The sequence below is a fragment of the Neocloeon triangulifer genome, unplaced genomic scaffold (assembly GCF_031216515.1).
Source record: "Neocloeon triangulifer isolate White Clay Creek 2 clone unplaced genomic scaffold, ASM3121651v1 ptg000001l, whole genome shotgun sequence".
Classification (NCBI taxonomy): Eukaryota; Metazoa; Arthropoda; class Insecta; order Ephemeroptera; family Baetidae; genus Neocloeon; species Neocloeon triangulifer.
Window position 1 is genome coordinate 8,178,942 of NW_026775544.1, and position 20,417 is coordinate 8,199,358.

General features: G+C 39.2%; 1 protein-coding gene across 2 annotated transcripts in view; it reads right to left on the reverse strand.

Moving 5' to 3' along the window:
• LOC132205515 (hemicentin-1-like) overlaps window positions 1–17,154 on the reverse strand; it is a 210,292-nt gene extending 193,138 nt beyond the window's left edge. For both annotated transcript variants that reach the window (XM_059634617.1, XM_059634610.1), the window contains exon 1: window positions 16,745–17,154. In XM_059634617.1, the coding sequence (XP_059490600.1) occupies window positions 16,745–16,871 (127 nt within the window). In that variant the 5' untranslated portion in view covers window positions 16,872–17,154. The remainder of the gene's footprint in view (window positions 1–16,744) is intronic.
• Window positions 17,155–20,417: the final 3,263 nt, after the last annotated feature.

The following is a 20,417-nucleotide window of genomic DNA, read 5'->3' on the forward strand; positions in this document are numbered from 1 at the left end:
ATTATCTTTTCGCGTGTAGGTCTTCGTGTTTGAGCGTTTCCTGCGCGCACTTGCTCTCATTTATCATTTTCAGAAAGCGTCGGCGGCGGCTGTAGAGCGCCCAGCACTTAAGCTATGAAGTGTACTGCGAGAGCCGACCGTATTTTTAGTGAGTGCTGTTTAGAAATATTTCCCCGCTAAATGCACTTTTTTACTGCTCGGCGAGATAACAAGAGAAGAAATTAAATGGACACAAAAAATAGCGGCACCATACATTACTGGGCGAAACCGAGTTTAATGCTGTCTCTCTCTCGCGCTCGCTCGGAAAAAGGGGCGAGCGCCCGTGACGTTGACAAAGATAGGGTTGCTGCGAAGACACATTCCCTTGTGAGAGCTCAAATTGAACTGGAAACACGATTCCGCGTGCAGACTGCGAACAAGTGATCCAGAGGAACAACCTGGTATAATTTGGAGATTTGTCTTTTTCCTTTCCATTCCCAAAAGAGTACAAAAAAGGACGGAAATGGATTTGAGAAGTGACTTATTCAACTGGACGTGCTTAGGGACCCAGGAAATTTATTTTATACAAGCAGTGTTGACTTGAAAATATTTCAACAAAAATTCTGAATAATAAAATTAATAATAAATATTTTGGATTTAGTTCTGTAGGTGAAAATAATTCTAATGCAGCCGAATAATTTTAAAAATTAACTTGGATATGCTTTTCTTCAAATTTTTTTAAATTTTCAAGGATCACCAAAGAAAAGAGTAATTAGCTTAGAGGTCATTTGCCTTTTGATTTATTTTTTTATTTTATTTTTCGCAACAAGGAAGCGCGGTTTCAATGCTACCACCAAATAGTGTCGGATTAAAAAAAAGTTGTATTAACGATTTCCAATATTTGATGAAATGGAAATTGCACAAATGGGAGAGTGAGCATTTCCACCTGGAATTACGTCCACTCGCCGAGAGAGATTTGAAAATATTCAATCTATATGCGTGGCAGCGACACACGCGCTGAAAATTCGAGGCACGGCATCTGTTGTTGAAAGGCTGCCGATTTATATGGACGTGGTGGCGAATCTAGCCGAAATAACATGGGCGCACCAATTTTTCCCGCATTGCCGTATCGCCTGCTGCTTTCAGTTGTTATTTTGGTGTTATTATTACCGCTTGACTACATGTTTCGCGCCGAGCAACATCGCGGGAGAGGCAAGTGTATATGCGAGTCTCTGTTAATTGCATTGTTCGCAGCGGCTGAAAACAGAAGTGCACGCGCGCGCATAGCCCCACACGATAATAATGCTAATATAATATGAGGGGATCTGCTCCAGTTCTAGCTCAAAGACGCACACCTTATGCCGATACCCCCGGCACTGTATATGCATATGCAGACGAGTTTGCAAGTTTGGAAACAATACCGGAGTCTGCTCAGCGTCTGCTACAGACTACAACAGAGATAGCAGACGGAGCTTTTGCTCCGTCTAAAGAGAGGCAAAATATATATCAAAGAGCTGCTCTTTCTCAAACCACCACGATAATTTCCGTGTGTGTTTCAGCAGTTGTGTGTTTGCAAGCAGACGCCTTTTTTGTCAACCACAGAGAGGAGCAAAAACAAGAAATGGCAATCATGTTTAAGGTTTTCTGCGTATGTGTTCTCAGCTGCCTCAGATCAATAATTTATTACGCTTTACTCTCTCTAGGGCCCAAAAGCGAGTTGCCAAGGATTCTTTTTCCTACAGGATCGTCGGCGGGCCCTGGAATAACCTTCCGGACACGCTGAAAACCTGCCCAAAATCGCAAAATTTGTTGATATGAGATAAGAAGAAGTAAATCGAGGCTCACTGCGGCGGATGGGTTCTTTTTTATTTCGGAAGTAACATATTTTGCAAAATTCTTGTTAGTGGTGGTGCCGTTTTTTTCAACAATTCCTTTTTTCTAAATATGTTATTTTCAACAATTAAATGTAAGCAATTTATTTTTTGTAGCAATGTACGTGGTCAAATACAATAATAATTATTACTTCATAATATTAATTTTACTTTCATACAAGAGTTTTTTAAAATGCAATAATTCAAAATTCTCCCTTTTGTAATAAAATAAATTAATTATTGAATTATGCCGCAGAATGCAGCTGAAAAAAGTTGAGATGCTTCTATTATTTTCAATATAACATGAAAATTCAACAAGCTACAAATAGTTTATTTCCTCATCTTGCACAACTTTTGTCGTTTTGAGTGCAATCGCGCAAAAAGAAAAGCTTTTTATCCCATGCAACTGCTTTTGAAACTGTAGCTCGCGTTCCGATTTACACAAATACTACATCGCATTTTCCAACTGTTATAATATAGATTTGCTCTCTTCTTTCAAAAGCAGCCGCCATTCGCTGTCGGCAAACATGGAAACTGGTGCATTGGCATCGATTCCGCCTTTGCGTACGTAATTATAGCAATACATAACCCTCCGACGGCGGTAATTTGCCACAAGAGAGGTTGATTGAAACGTGAACTGCACGAAGCGAGGCTTGTGTATGCGAAACTCGAATCAGGTTGCGGCAGGGGTGGTCGCGAATGGTGTGGTTAGCGATGCCTTTTCGTTCGCGGCGGCACACACAGCTAGCCTAATTAACTGCGAGTGCACTTCGCTAGCTAAGTGCATATGCGAATTTCCCAGGGTAATCTACGCCGCGGTGCGCCATTAAAAACAATGTTCGCCCTTTCATTTGCACGCACATTAAGATGGTAATGCGCGCGCGGCACCCCCAACGCAAGACCAAGGGTGTCGTAAACCGACCGCGCACCGAGAGTGAAACCATAGTATCGGAAATTAAGGGTAATTAAAAATTGAGGATGATATAAAATTTTGCCAAACAGGGTGCGAGTCGCCGGCAAAGCTCTTTCTGTCAGGTGCTGGAGCAGGCGCTCTTCGCGAGTGCCCCCATACATATCTGCAGTAAAATGCCCGGGGGAACAATCAACTCCTCTTTATTTCCTCGCAGGCCTCCGCCTCCTCTATATTGGCCCTTTGCAATTTATCTTTTTATATTTACAATGAGGTGGAGAGAATATAAAGCGCCGCTCCTGTTGTAAATTAGAGAGACGCTGGCGTGCCGCATACCTACAGATTTTCACAAGTTTCGTCTCAGGGGATGGCGACTATTGATTTTCAACCCTTAACTTATTAGATTGCACGCTCTTGCTCTCACCCATGCTTATGTCGTTACGTCCCTCTGATGCAGCCAAATTTGGAGCTCATTCTGTTAACGGAGGCCTCCATTAAGGCACTCAAGATTTAACTTAAAAGTGATCAACTTTGGTCTATTGAAAAGCTATGGACATTTTATATAAAAATTCCACAAGGGAAAAAATATTTTTAATAAATTTTTGTATCTAATACAATTTACAAATGTAAAAATAAAAACAATAGTCAGCTAAAAAAAATGGTTTTTAAAATGTAAAATCATTATAATATGTAATTTTAGTATTAAGTCTTATATATTAATTATTAGTTATTTAATTATTTTTTTAAAATTTAAATCAACTATTTGTAAAACACAAAATAAAATTAAAATTGTTGGAAATTGATATTTTTCTTTTTTAAGTGCTATAGTATTCATTTAAAAATTAACTCCTCCCTCATGAGTAGAAATTTCATAGTGAAAATTTTGCAGTGATTTCTACGACGCGATTTCACCCCTTGCCACTTAACTAACCAGGGAGCTCCTCTCATGCTCTCCAAATTTGTTCCATTCCAATGACGTTTACCCACAATGCATCCCCAGCAGTTCCCTCTTGCCACCGCACTCTTGTTTAATTAATTCTTTTTGGCACTCGAACGCCGTTAAAAGCCCTGGCACAGCACAATCTAGTGCTGCGGCGTATGACAGCTCTGTCAAAAATCTCACCCCTACATATCGTCAGAAGGGGGTCAGAAAACAGGCGGGCGACGTCTATGACAATGAGAACTAGAGGAGAACGTCTCTATTGTGCGTGCCAGCAGCTTTTGATGTGATCAAAGCGAGGTGAAACCAAAATGCTCTTTTCGGAAAGGCCCACACGTTTAGGAAGCGGCAGGCAGTTTGTGCAATGTCTTGAAATGTATTTGAGAGAGAAAGAGATGGAGCAGGAAGAGAAGAAAACTATATAATATCGTGTGCCCTGATGAAAGACGACGACGTCAAGCCGGCAAAACTAAAGTCGTAAAAAGACGAGGTATGGATTCAACCAACTTCTTTGCCGCACAACTATGGCGATGGCGAAAGAGAGACCTTTTCCTTTTCGCGGAGAAAATGAACGCGAAGAAGCTCCCGTCAGCGCAATTTTCCCGACTCTGTTGAAATTAGAGCGGATATTGAATTTGAATTGCTCTTTCATATTTCACACGCTCCTTCAGAGCAAGAGCAGTATTTCTGACGTCGGTAGACTTGCAGATTACGCCCACACGAATATCTACTTTTAGATTTTGACAAATACAATTGCAAACATAAAACAAGGAAACTTTGCTTTATTCCGTGATCAAATTTAGAGAGATGCCACACAACAATAAACGAATTAAAAAGGATTGCAATTTATTTTCAAATTTAATGTAAACATTAATAAAATTTAGAAAAGGAAGTGAAAGTTTTAAATCTTTTAAGAAAAAGTGTGCGGTTTTATTTTTTAGGTTTCCAGGTCACTTAATATTAAATAATCTTATTAATTTTTTATCGTGGACGAAAAAAAACACGTTTTCCTATATTTTGCATTAAATTTATGATACAAAATTGGACGTTGGTCTAATTATTCAAGTGACTAATCTGCCAAATGTCACGAATGAAAACATTTCCTATACCTCCAGTGCCTAATATCTCTCTCGATTAAATAAAGTCATAATTCAGCGTAGTGACATTGCGTGACCGCCTGAACGTTGATAAACGCTGTGAAGTTAAAATTGACCCTCGGAAAATGTGTGGCTAACAAATAACCAAAATGATTTCTGCTAAAAATGCCTGACGATTCAAAAATGGGGCAAAAATATAAGGTTATATCAGAAAAGATATAAACTAGTCTTGTGAATGGGTTTCTGCAGCACAGCGTGACAGAATGCGGCAACACAAATGAAAGCAAACAAGCGCTGCGTGCGAATCGATTTGTGTAAATTCAGCTCTCGTTGCTGCGATGAAATATTTCCCACAGGCCAGATGAGCAAACTCATTCTTTTGAGGGTTGAAGAGGGTCCATCAGGAGCGAGGAATCACCCGGCAGCACCGACCTTTGATGTGCAAAGGAGCAAACGCGATTATTCAAGGCTCAATTGGGCGGCCTCGGGCCAACTTGAAAAGCGGGTGAAATCTTCAAGTGCCCTCAAAACGCGCGCTTTGAAAGCATCGGTCTGTGTGTGTATCTCTCGGCGCTGCCCAGTGAGTTCTTTGAGAGTGGCGCTTATACATATTGAACTTCAATATATATGGCCCGGCACCGAGTGGACAAAAGAGGCCAAATTTTTTTCACCGAATTTGCACGCGCGCGTTCACTTTGGCTCTCTGATGTGATGATTATTATTTCCCAGCTCCAAGCGAAAGGACTGAAAGGAGCAGGTCGATTTATAATGGCCTCTCCACGGACAGCTGCTGTTTTGGCAGAAAGAGAGAGCGCCCTGTCAAGGGTGTTGACTTGACACCCGCGGCCTAATTGCCTTCCGACTCTTCCCTTGTTCTCTTTCTCGCTGCTGCCATTTAACGCCGACGGCGTGAGCTAGGAACTTTGCAAAACACACACAGGTTCCTTATCATCAAACAACAATCTCGATGAGAGAGAACGAAGAGGAGAACAGGCATCTATTTTTTTGTAGAGCCTGGTCTACAAAGGAAGAAATTTGTGAAAATGGAACTCGCAGAACGCTTTGTTTGAAAGGGTATGCTTTTCTTTAGAGAATAAGTTAATTAAAATTGCCCAAGAAAAAATTTTTAATTTAAACGAAAATTTAGTAAATATATTTGTTGAGATTTTTATACTAATATTAGCAAGTAGTCCTGGAACAGAAAAAATACCTCAATTATTTTATGAATTGTTAATTCAACATTTGGTTATAAAAAATGTTTTATTTTTAGTAAATTAATGTTATTTTATGTATGATTTTGTGGTCACGATCGGGGGTTGATTCATGGTGATTTGAAATTTAAAGTCGGCGTTTCCTTGATGGGATTTTGTGAGTTGTTTATTGTTTAAGAAAACAATATCCTGCTCTACATGTTTCAGCTGCGGGCTGCAGCCATAATTCATTAGCTGTGAAATCATATTGACAATAATTGGAACTAAAACTAATTTTTTTATTTATATATTTTTCTTTAAAATTAAAACTTTTTCGTGAAAAATTATTCAAAATTATTATACAAAACAATTTTTTACACAAAAATTTGACAATATGAATTAAAAAAAATTGTAACTATTGAACAATTTTTTATACGAAAAAGTGTTAATTTGAAAGAAAAAATATTTAAAAAAAGTTGGTTGCACTAATTCTTGTCAAAATGATTTCACAGCTCATGAAGTATGGCTGCAGTCCGCAGCCAAAAACTGTAGAGCGCAGGATAATGTTTTTTCTTAAACAATAAACAACTCTCAATACCCATCGAGGTAAATCCGACTTTAAATTAAAAAATCACCATGTATTTTATGTGTAATTTTTTACTAAAATATATTTTGACATACTTTTAAGAAAGAGCTTATCATGACCATACTCTAAAAGTTTTTTGTATTAAAAATATTAAGATTATTTTTGTTTTTCCTTTAACATCCCAAGAATAAAATCTCTCCTCAGGGTTTTCTATAGGGATTTAAAGAAAAGAAAGTTGTATTTAGTTTTAGCTTGCATCGAAGACTTTAATTAAAGTAGGGAGCAAACTTTGTCGGTTCTATCTGAGAGGGTGCGTGGGTCGAGGTCCCCAGGAGGAGATTTTAAGCGCAGCATTCATTTAAATGTCGCGACACGTGTAATAAAACCTGCGCTCAAGCCGTGGATCGCCGGAAAGTTTTTCAACCGGGCGCTCACAAAGTTGCGTCAGAGCAACTTTCTTGTGGCACTTTTTGTTGGTCAACAAAGGGCGCATGAGGGAGAAAGAGCAGCTCGGCTTAACTCACTTCTTCTGCCGCATTTCGCAACAACGACGAGTGCTCTTTGCTGCCTATACAAATGAAAATAATCGAGCAACATGGATTCCAATCTGCACAAAACGAATTTCTCCGCCTCAGGTAGGGAGTAAAAAAAGGAGTGCAAAGATTAGCGCACGCAAGGAGACCCATTAGGAAGTGGTGGGACATGTTTAAGTAGTTCCGGTTAATTAATTTCAGTTAATTACCCCGCCTTGGAAATCCCATTCACAAGTTTATCTCGCAATAAAAGATCCACTCTAGCTCCTTAAGCCGAAATAATTGTACGTGTAATTACAATGACCTATCTCCCAGCACACCACTATTTCACACACACAAAAGTGTCGCACAAAAGCTGGATGAAAAAGGGAAAAGGAAAGACGGTCGGTCTTCCCTCGGCCGAAAGAGAAGACAAAAGGAGGCGTTTTTGAGAGAGAGAGAGCTAGAGAGATTAAAGTCATTCCAGCTTTGATTGAGTTGACTAATCTATACACTTTGCTTGCCCCTCACCCTCCTCTGCGCACAGCCGTGCTGGGAAATCTTATTCTTCCTCTTCGCAGAGTTTTGCCAGCGCTCTTGTCCGACCGGGAAAACTCACGGGGCTTGACCGGAATAAAATGCCTCTGGCAGACGCAAAAACTCTAGAACAAATGGCCGCACCTCTTCTACTTTCTTTTGTACATACGGTGTGATCGAGGCAAAAACTCGAGCATCGCTCGCTCTGGCTGCTGCTTTTATTTTATACAGAAAGCGACGCCTAATGACCGTGGGCATTGAAGTGGCAATCAGATTCCCATCCAACCATTTTTTTCCTCGACTCCTCTTTTGAACATGCCGACGGGGCCGCGCAAGCAATTTCAGCTTTAATTGAGTCCAGCCATGATTTTTCCACTGCTCTTTCGTCGAAAGCAATTTTCCTCGCCGTGATGCGACCGTGTGTGTTGTTTTAGATCCTGCGGCGAGGCTGATGGAGTAAATTAAAGCTCTCGTCGACTGCTGGTCATAATAATAATAACACACTCGTCGATAAATTAAGTATTTTGCTCACACGCTGCGAGTGCGCTATGGATGTGCAGCGAATATAGAAAGATGAATGGCGCATTGCACTCGCTGGCTGCAATGCTGTTAAGTAAGTTAACATGTAGCTTTTCCCATTAACTTATTTATTGTTATATGAAGCAACAATGGCGCGTGAAAATGGAATTAAAAATCATAGAGAGAAACAGGAAAAATTATTTTTTTAGAGTTTGAAAGTGACAATTAGTATCATTAAAAAATTCAATGGTTTATTTAATTTTGAACATCGTCAATTAAAAAAAAAAAAAATTATTTAACTAAATATTTACCTTTGCTGGATTTAAATCTGTGTATGCTTTTAATTTTTTGATTTGTACTCAAAACCATGGTAAAATTTCTTAAAATTAATTACATTAGAAAATAGTTAATTAATTCCCAACATTTGAACCATTTAAATTTGTGAAGGCCTTGAAAAGATTTCAAATTAGTTTTTACATATCAATAAAAATATAACATAAATTTTATATCAATCAAAAATCATTTTTAATTTTTTTTTATAAATTTTAATCTAGTCTTTATAATTCATCAGGTTCCACATTTTTGACATGCGCACGCAAATTTATTATGAAAATTCAATTTTCTCATGCTCTAGAATAAATCACTTTGCTTTAATGGCCATTCTTAAGTTGCATTACACGCACCTATTCATTATAAACGCCGTTTCTCCGCATGTTACTTATCACCACGCACGTTTCCACATCACAAACATTCCCGCGACGCGGGGAGTAATTTCTCGTCTCTGTGATTGCTTGATTGCGTGCAATTATGCGTGTGGCCCGCGCATATAAAAATACACCCCGGCAGCAGCGTGAGTGCGTTCTTTAGTGCAGGCATATATGTGAGGGGGAGCCCTTAATCATCTCAGGCTGACATTTTTCTGATAAAACACTCGCATATACGCACACAATATTTCCATGTGGGGCACTTTTCCGAACAAAAAAGTAGCACGCTTTTGCACAGAACCGACCCTGGGGAGGGTGCGTTATTTTTTCTTCGATGCTCGCACACGCCATTATTCGCGGCTGATAAGCAGAGCGGGCTACGCTGTAGGCCGCACATCAAAAAGAGTGAAATTGGATAATAATTTTGAAAGGAGAACTGATTAGGCAAATCGACAGTCGCATCGCGTACGAATCGAATAAAATAATGTAGTGGAGGGGTGGCTGCCGCGGTTTGGAGGTAATTGAAAATTTATTCCCACCCATGCACAGAAAGCAAAATAGAGGAGCGACTCAATCTGGCGGCAGTTGTAAGGGGTTAATAATGAAATGTCGCGTCTTCGAGCGGAGCAACATTGCCCGGCAGGTGATTCATTACAGGAGGAGCCGAGGCACTTTGTTAGCTGCGAAGGTGAGCGCACATCGGAAGCAATTCCCTTTAGAAAAGAGAAAGAGATTGCGTGATTAAGTTTCGCACAGAGAGGCTAGAGATGAAAAGACTCTAAGAACCTTTGCACAGCACACCAGGTTGCGTCCAAAGTTGTGATAGCCGGCGATATTCGAAAAGCTGCTGCGGGGGGAGGTTTAAAGTTTTCTCGTTGGCTAGCAAGAAAAAAGGATTGCGGCTTCCCTTTGCCGCTTCTTCTCGCCGGGGGCTCCGAGCGGGCGATGAGGTGCCGACCGAGAGCAGAACGGCCTTTCTTCAATATTTTCCTCCGCGACCATAAAAGTGAGGCGGAAAATATTATATATGAAAATGCCAACATTATTCCCCCTTTCTTTCTTTCTCTCCCCGCCCGAGAGGAACGTATTTTTGACCCGTTTTTTTTTACTTCTTCGTTTGGTGCGCTGCCTAATAGATAAGCATCGCGAATTTTATCCCCTTTTAAGCGGCGAAATTTCTCCACAAGTAAAACACTACGGTGTTGTTATATGACTTTTTTATATTCAAAAACATAAAAAAATCTTTATGCCCCGCGCGGAGGAGTCTGGCTGTCCGCCCTGCTTGTTCAGGGCCGAGCTTGCGGTTCGATCTATTTGCGTTGTTCGGCACACACGCGCGCCCGTATCACGGCGGCAGCTAATATTTGATGCGTGAAATCCTTACACATCAAAGTGTGTATGCGTGCACTGAGCGCTTATTATTTGATGTGTTTAATCCCACTGTGTGTAAGCGTATGTGGCGGGCCTGTCGAACAAAAAGGACACCCACCGTACGCGCTCTGACGTGATGTATGTGCTTTCTCTCTCACACAGTCAGCCCGAGCGGCTCTGTCCGTCTAGCGTTAAATCCAAACGGCCGAATTTCGCCACCAGCCTTGCTCGCAATTGACCACTTTTTATGCGCCGATAAAAAAGGTTGTCGCTGGAATTTACGATCTTTCTACAAGAGAAAATGACATTTTTGGATGGTCTGCCCGTAAAAAATATGCCGATTCCTATACTGACCCATCTGATTTGAAAAGAAAAAAGGCCATAAATTCGAAATTTCCAATAATTGATATTAATTCCTTTTAACTGTATAAAATGGATACCTCGAAAAAAATTAAATATTCTAAATTATTAAACAAAAATCAATTTAAAGCCAAAACAATAATATAAAATTTAATGCTTAATTAATTTGCTACCTGAAAACTAAAAATTAATTACAAGAATGTGATTTTTTTAAATAAATAAATCATTAGAATAAAGCTTTCAAGAGTTAATTTTGCTGCATTTTAATTAAAGAGTAACTCATATCATTATTCTTAACACGTTCCCTTCTTTGTTGGGCTCAGCGCCATTGTTTGACTGACTTGACTCCCCCTTGCTGCTTTTAATCCTTTGTTATCACACATAATTTAGCAAATACACCCCTAACCCGCACCTCCAATTCACTTACCAAACAACCCCTCGCCATTCTCATGATTGGTCAGCTTTGATTTGCACCGCATGCAAAACAGCGCCCGTCGACAGCACATGGCACACATAAAATAAATTAATAGCGAGCAAACGTCTCTACGCTTTAAACCGTGCACGTTGCTACAGTAATGAAATTTGACCTGCGACTCGAACCATTTATCAACACACGTTTCCTGTACTGCTTACGAGAATTTCACAACGAATAAAGCGAGTTTCCTGCAAAACAAAAGCCAATTGATGCCGTCACATCAAAGCCCTCTCGAGAGCGTGTTCTTGTTGCTTTACAGCAAAAACCTTTGAGGAAAATCAATTTGGTGATTGCTTTACTCGCTGGCTTCTAATTGATTAATTTTTAGGCGTATTTTATTTTAATATTCCTTTAGTGGAATAAAGTGCTGATGGTTAAATATATCAGCCCACTCAGTGGATGAAATTGTTTGAATAAAAATATTTTTCATTTTGAATTATCGTTAATGAATATTAAATAAATTAAGTTAATTAAATAAAGATGCTGAGTGAGACCAAAATGATATCGGTGAAGTTTTGATTTTTCCTCGAATATTGTCAATAATAAAGAACTCTGATTTTTTGTACGGCAAAGAAAGCAAGCTGTTAATGGCTAGGCGTTCCCCTCGCCTTGTGTATGGCTTCACTGCATAATTGATTCGAATAAATCAAAGGCGCTCGAGAAGGCGGACGGCTTTTCAGCTGCAGATTTGTTTGCCAATCAAAGCGGCAACGAATAATTCATCGCATCAATCTCAGCGAGCGGCTTGTCAAACCGGCACAGGTGCGTCTCACTTTGGACAGAAATGCGCTTCGCAACTCCAATAAATATTGATAATAAAAAAGAAAAGAAAATACACACGTGTGTGTCATGGGGCACACGATAAATAAAAAAAAGCTTGCACGCAACGCCACGCACGTCAAATTACGAGACGGCTCGATTACTTCGTTTTACGCACCCCTGTTGTTCGTGAGTGTGTGCGACTTCTCTTCCGTTTTTATTTACAAAATTTATTTCAACCGGCGCCGCAAGAAAACGCACCGATTGTCACACGCACTGGCGCGCGCACAAGTTAACTCCAAACAATGCATGGAAACGAGTCACACGCAAATGCAATGGAAACAAAAAGAGCAAGCTCGTGGATATATAAATATATAGAACGAAAAGCATGGAGGAGAGAGAGGTATGAGGTTAGAATGCCCGTTTCTCTTTCGAGGATAATTCGTTACTGCTGTTGCCGGCATTAATTTTTAAGCGGTGGTGCGAGCGCTCGCTCATTAATACTTGGCTCGAGTTTTTATGACACGCCTGAAATTTATGTTTTTCGCGCGCTCAGAAATGCTCTCGGCACACACACACACACATATTTAGACGCATTTATAAATGAATATTAATTACTTTTGATACACTCGAGTGAATTAATTTATGGAAGAGAGAGGGGGCAGGCGTGAGCTACGGCTTTCTCTCGCTCATTTTTAATTCATTAGCGCCTGCTCAGGTCAAACGGCGCGCAGAAAGAAGCCCGCCGGCAAGAAAAGTAATTATTTTCTAGAGTGCTATGCAAATCGCACCCTTTCTGGCTAAATGTTTCTGGATTTGTCACTTGCTCAATATTTAATCGCAACAAGCACTTTATGGAAGTTTTTGTGTTTCTGAAGTCTTGTGAAAGTTAAGACGTGCAATTTTTAGCAACATAAGTGGCCAAATGAGATTAATAAATCGATTTGTTTTACCATAGATATGCATACAATTTTGCAATTAAGAATAATAAATTTTAAATGGCATGTACAATCAAAATTAGGGTATATCAAGATTAAATAGTTATTTAGGTGGTTATCTTAAGAGTAACAACTATGCTAAATTTTTCAACAGCTTTAGCTATTAACTTTAATTGGCATTACACAGATTACTAAAACTTGTTGACACATATTGATTAAATTATATTAAAAATGAAAGCAATGAAAAATAGTGAATGTGTGCAAAATGACCAATATGAGGGATATATGCAGCCCCCGCAACACTTATTTTCTTATATTTTCCTTCTTTGAATTAATCCTCTTTCCGTATTTTCCTCCTTCGGTGGCCTTAGAGATTTTACTTCGCCACCTGCTGAAAAAAATCTTCAAAGTCGCCCACATCGGCAAGAAAATACTAAACGGATTTTAGATTATGACAATGGAAATGTAAGTTGACTTGCACAAAAAATAAGGAATTTTTGAAAATTAAAAAGTTTTGAATAAAATTTAACTTCTGCTTCTGCATCGTTTAAGGTTTGCTTACTACACATGAATAGGAAATTAAAGTTAATATCCGTTCCAGAACACTTTTAGGCGGTTGCATAAGCTTCAAAATAAGAGTTGAATGCAAATTAAATAAGGGAAGCGGCACTACAAACATTTCGACAGTAAAATCATTGAGCTCAGGATTCTTTTATGATCGACATATGTCTCTGGAAGCCAGACAAAGCCCAAAGCAATCAAATCAGCTAATGAGTCTGCATTCCGTGAACTGATCAAACAATACAGCCTTTGTGCCAGACAGCAGTCACGCGCCACGCCATTTCAAAGTCTTTACTGCAGAATATACACCGATAAATTAAATTACACAACACAAAATGCGTCGTATATACCGTGCACATATATCACAAAGTTTCAATTATAAACAAGCGCACAGACAGTATATCAAAATGAACTCCACGAGCGCAAACATTTGTCGAAAGCATACGCACACTACAATCAATAATTTAGCATGGCGCCAAATCAAATTAGCCCGTGTATGTGACTGGCATAATTGAGACAAAATCGCACGTGTGAGCAGCTTCTTCAAACAAATATGTGTTTGCCCTTTCGCGAATTCCCACGTGCGTCTGGTTGCATATTTAATTTCAATCTACGCGGCAAATTACACGTTATTTGCTCCAAATTAGAAGTCATTCAACGCGCGCGCGTCTCTCGCAGCCTGCACACATATAGGTATATAAATTAGCCGTTTGAGCAGCGACTAACTCGGGCAATCCGGCGGCACTCCCGGGCGCACAAAGGCGGAGCTGGGCGCGCGTTAATGCCAGCCAGGCACGCACATGTGTTGCGGAAGCCTCAAACTTCACACACCCGCCACCGCTTTCCAGATTTAATAGATAAAAGGCGGCGGATAATTTATATAGGGCGCGCTCGATCGAAATCGAGAGTCTTATTGATGGGACGGTGGCAGTCGAAGGAGAAGCTCCGTGACAGCCTCATACGCCCGAGTTTTTGACAGATGCACTTCGCGGAGACAAAGTGGTGGCAATTTCAAGTCCTATCGGTTGAATGGAATTTGTTATCGGCACCTGATAAGTGTTAGCCAAGTTTGCACGCCGCACGCCGGGATAACTTGGATTTTATCAAGTTCGATGTTTGGCGCGTCAGAAACGTCCTCTTTTTGCACTGTACCAATATTCTGTAGGTTTAGAAAGTGTAAATGACAGAATTGGTTTGGAGATGAGAAGTGATAGCTCTTCAAAATTAAAAAGGTTGCTATTTTTTTCAAATTGGTTAATACAACCAGTTTCTCCTGAACTGTTAGAGTTTGAATAAAGTTTGTGTACAACAAATATGAAGAGAGAATCTCTATTTGATTATCATTATTCATGAATTTATAAAATTAAATTATACTTTTCCTCTGTCTATAACGTAAAAATTGTTGCAACTTTTTCTACTCTTTCAAAAAATAAATAAATAAATAAAATTTCCTTTTAATTAAGCTTCAATTCAACTTTTACCATTCAATATCTTAATTAGTTTGTAAAAAATGGCAGAAGTATTTTCTTTAAAAATTAATTTTTAGATTGAACTTATTACCAATATTACTCCTGCTAATTTTAGAATAAAAAACACTTAAATTACATTCACCAAAAAACCACACCGTAGTGTTGAATCTCATTCAGTAGAGCAACTTAATCAAATCAAATTGAATGAAAAGCCTCGATTTCATTCAAATTGGAAAACAGTAAAAAATTGTCCTTTTTTTAAATACAAAACTACTATTTTGGCAGTCTTTCTGAAAACTGTTTTTAATTAATTTAACAAGCACAAAAAATTCTCATTTTCCTTACAGATATTTTCTGCTTTGTATTTTCATTGAAAATCTGTAAAACCCTCGTTTCTATTTAATTCCTTTTACAATTAGCCACAACATGTTTATCAAAATTAGCGCTTTTGAAGTAATTAATAATAAATACCCATTGAATATCAATTTATAAAGGAAATTTCCAACTCCCTCCGTCAGCCGCTAATATTTTGAGTTGTGAGAGCGATAAAAGAGTTGAGACGGAGATGTTGAGCCTCTGCCGTTTGATGTTTGAGAGCGCGCGAATGAAGCAAGAAGGAAATCAGTGTCAAAGAGAGAACCTCTTGCCGAACATCGACTTAAATGCAGAGTCGCTACTTCTTTCTTTTCGCGTCGGCAACGAGAGTTAAATTGCATTCATTCTTCACTGCGCGGTTGGTTGGAAGTGGCGCGGCGGCGGCGGCAAATCAAACCGGCGATAAAAGCGTCCTGTGAATCAAACGCTCCACTGTGGCAGTTGACGCGAAAATGATGAAAGCAGAGGTGGAAAATTTGACCGGGTCGGAAAACTAAAACTACGGAGAGCGAGAGAGACAGACTCTAGCGCGCTACTTTATGAAAATGAATGAGCGTCTACAGGGTCCAATGAAATTTTACGGCGGTCGTAAAATATTCATTGAAATGGTTGGTGTAATTGTGTAATTCCACTACACGGAATGACACACGCTGTGGCACCGGAGAAAATATACATATTATACGAACGCTGATAATTTTATCCAGATAATTTAGATTAATGGCAGAGCGCATGCTGCGCCATTGAGCTACAGTAATGGACACTAATTTTGGGAAATATTAATCGCCATCACATTTCAGGCGTGGAAACTTTTTGGACAACAACAAACAACGCCAAGCAGTGGCACGCCACTGGCGGCCATGGATAATTGAGCACACTGCCTCCTACTGATTACATGCCTATGTATGAAAATGTTCGTACACGAGCCGAAACTACCGAGCGCGCGGGCAGGTATTATAAATCACAAATTCGCTGTGTAATAAAGTCGGCTTCTTTTATTATTCAAATAGATCCCTTGGTGTTTCAACTGGGAAACTTTTATGGCACTCCTGCTTTTATAATACATCCCATCAAGAAAGATCAAGAAAGGTACGTGCTGCAAACTCGATTTTGTTATAGTTTAAGGAGCGTATTACATCACGATGGGAGGGCATGACTGAAATTATCTCATTTGCAGAAACTTGCAGGAGCTCAAACTTTCCATATTTTATTGATGAGCAACTCCAATTAATATCTTTATAGAAGAAGTGAATTAATAATGGTAAAAATATTAATTTAATTTACTTATGTACTTTTCCAGTTTTATAAACTTCGGTGATTGAGCACTTCAGAAAACAATCCCTGCATAAAACTCACTTAGAAAGACTGCAAGAAATTTTATCTACCCTGTTTAACCTAGTTTTCTCAACGATTTGCGTCTGACTCAAGACTCAAGAGAGGCGAAGAGCACTCAGTCCCACAAAAGTAAACGCCCAACAGCGCGCTAATTCAATTACCAATTCAGCGAACACACCGTAAATCTCGCTTTGCCATCTTATGCATCCGGATTATTAAGCGTGCTCAACAAATTGCCTAACGGCGCAGGGGCTCTCACCTTCTTTGACTGCCGAGGCCGTGCCGGCGAGCATCAGCACCACCGCCAGCCAAATCCCGGAGAACAGCATCTTCTTGCCGAGATGAAATATTAATTCACACTTTTCGCTGACACTGTTCGTTATCATCACGCGCACATCTTTGTCCTCGAAGCCGCGTGAGCCGGGGGTTGGTCCAAAGAAAAACACTGACAGTAACGTTTGTTCGTCAATTCTTCCACAGGTATTTGCAATCTGAAGATCGAACAGTCAGGTTGCGGTGGCGGCCGATCGGCAGCCGCGATTCCGCATGACAAGCTCGCCGACCGGGCGAAAAATTTGTTGAAGTGATTTTGTTTGCCTTTCTTTTGCAGCTCAGCGTTTGTGTGAGAGAGAAAAGATGCAGAGTGCTCGTTCGGAGAGACGAGAACGATCCAACCCGCAGCACTGGGCGCCGAGTACTGAGCCACTGTCACTGCCACCCCAGTCAATGGGACAGCCAACGCCCCTGGTGGGAAAAACACCAAGTTCTACCACCGGAGAGAGAGATCGGCTGCTTTCTCTCCCTCTTGCGAAATTTCTGGCCTTTTTTAAAGTGGACGGTCTGTTCTTTTTTATTCTTCATTTTTCGTCTCTAAAGGGGATGCTTGGAAAAGGGGTAGCTGGAAATTAATTAAATCCAACTTGCGCCCTTTCGCAATATGGTACGGAAAAAGTGTGCGAATTCGCACTTTTGAAACGTGCCCAAATTTTTTTGAGCTTAACTTTATAAGAAGTCTATGCGAAAAGAACAACTTTTTCACTCAAGTTTAACAAGAGATAATTTTAGTATGTTTATCGTAGCAGAAAATTATACTTGTTAGAACTTGTTATTCAGAAAATATTTGCTTGAAAAGAAGGGTTTTGTTATTTTTGTTGACTTTTTTCAGTTGCGAATCGACGTTCCATGCTTGCAGATTGGATAATTGATTGCGCTTTGATGCACTGGACACTAGAAATTTTTGTCGCCACGTAAGTGCTGTGAATAAAAACGGCAAACGCGATCGTTAAAAATCAATCAGTGCCAAGTGGAAGGAGGAAACTAAAGGCGCGCGCGAGTGCACAGATCGCAAACAAGAAAGAGAGAGTCGGGTGAGATGGAGAGATAAATTTTTTACGGCGCCCAATTTTATATCTTTGGTACACACAGCAGAAAACACAAAACGACAGAATACAACGAAAGCGCGGATGCATGTCTGTGCGCACACATAACATTTACGCAGCAATATTGAGAATTTTAAGCCCGAGGAGGGGAGCTGTGCAAATATTTTACGACTTAAATCATCCATAGCAAAGCGGGAGGATGGCGCAGAAACAAAATCAGAAAGTCGTAGCTCAAAATGATACAAAATTAATTCACAAACAGCTGCTTGTTTACGAGGACAAAAAATGCTTCCAGGCATTTCAACGTGCTACATATTTGCTGCACTATCCAGACGTGCTTAATTTGTATTTTATTTAACCTTATCCAATATGTGTAAAATGATAAAATATTATTTCATTAGTTCTGTTGCACTGACTCAATTATATTTTTTATAGAGTTTGTATTAAATAATGGGGGAGATTTAATAGACTTGGCTCTCCAGGTTCCAGGTATAAAAGATATATACCAGGATAAATCCATAGAAAGAAATTTTTCCCACTGTCCCTGGATAAATAATGTTTTATCCCGCCTCCAATTAATTATCCCCAATTCATACAGGATTGAGATCCAAAGCTTACAAAAAATCTTTGTCCAACGGAATTTAATTGAAATTGTTTTTAATTTTCCTTACTAATATTATTTAAAAAATTTTAAACAAAACGAAAGTAGAAAAATAAATTTACTTATCCTTGGCATTTCATGCACATAAAATTTCCTAACTCCGAAAAATTAAATATTTTTGTAATTAAATTAAGTTTGAGATGTAAATTTGTTCCATTTCGGAAATACAAATTGTATTTTGTAATTTAAAAAAAAATGTATGAGCTCATTAACTTCAAATATTCCAATTGAATTAGGAATGTATCAAAAGTTGCAGAAAAGGAAATCGAGATAGGTGGCGAGTGTTACTAGTCTTGTGTCTTGTTGTTGCAACTTGCAACACAAAAAAGATGGTTTCAAAAACAGCAAGACACACATGACACCTATCTAAAATTCTTTTTCTAACCCTTCGTGATATAATTTGAATTCATTGTGAAAAATTGAAATAAATGTGTCATTATTTTACTTTAAACTATTTAAATTAGTTTTTTAATATATTGTATTACTTTACAAGACAAAAATAGTCATCAAAAATTAGTGAACTCTCCCAATGTGACTTTTCCATTTTTCTGTATGACTTGTTGCGAGAATAAATGAATTGAATTAAAAAAATTACTCCCGGCAGCAGTCATAGTCTCCAGTTTTAATCATTAGGAAACACATGTGTGTGTTCATCACCCACCAAGTATGCAAACAAATAATAAATTTAGATTTTAAAATAAAAATGATAAACCACTGACCTTATTGAGCTGACTGGTCTAGAGCAGGGCGGCTCCATGATGTCAGGCTTTCTGATGATGATGGGGTTTGCCTTCTTCAAAATGTTCCCTTTGATTTCTGCAGACTTGCCTTGCTTCCTTAGTCTTCTGCAGCTCCACCAACTGATATTAGAATTAAAATTGATTTATTAAAGAGGATTGGTGACTAAATTCATTTTCAAATTAATTTCTAAAGGAAAAATGCATAATTATGTCAACACTTTTAACATGTGAGCGAAAAAAAATAATGAAAATGTTTTTTATGATATAAGAGATGAATTATTTTTACCCGTGAAGTTTCAATCGTCCTCTTTGGCCTGGCAAACAAGACCTGTGTGGGTGAGAGCTGACGCCGGTGAAGGTACGCCAGCTAGGGTGCCAGCCAGGCAATCCAGCATCTGACAGTTCAGGATGAGGCTCAGGGATCAACAAAACCCTTGCTGTTTGATCAGCAACCCTTGGCTACCCGTACGGTGGACGCTGTAGGGGGGTTCTTGAAGGGTCAGCTCATGCTACCAATTGCCCCCCTCCCCCTCTGCTCCTTACCAGGTGCAGGGAGGGTCGGTCGCAGACATGTAATGCCCATTAAAGCAACAGCAGACCATTACATCTGGACTCGCTCACCCAGTTATCCCCAACGGTGCCTCCAACAGATTCTCTGTTCGGTCCTGTAGATTGAAAATTAATCAGTTCTCTTTAAAAAAAAAAAAAAAAAATATCACTTCAAGACTAAAAATAATAAACCTTGATTTTATTGCAGATAGAAGCTGTATAAAATCAAACTTACCAAATGCGATTGAAATGATGAGATCTCACAGTCGCAGTCATGCCGGTTTTAGCCTTTTTCCGCCCTTGCCTCGGTTATACCATTGCCTCCAAAAATTTCTTCTGACCTGCAAGCAGCAGATGGCAAAATTTATCAGAAAATTTTAGAAATTGGCACAAAAACAACTGAATAACGTAAATCTAGATAAATTTAAAGTGTGCAACTGTGGGCCCCCAAATGATATTTTCTGTCAATAATGGGAATTAAAAAATCTGCTTACATCCCAGGTTTTCTATTAGGAAGTAAAATTTTTTAGTTTAAAAGCTGTTAACGCTATTAAGATCTTTTTAATATTCAATCTAAAAAATAAGTCGATTTTGACAGCAATT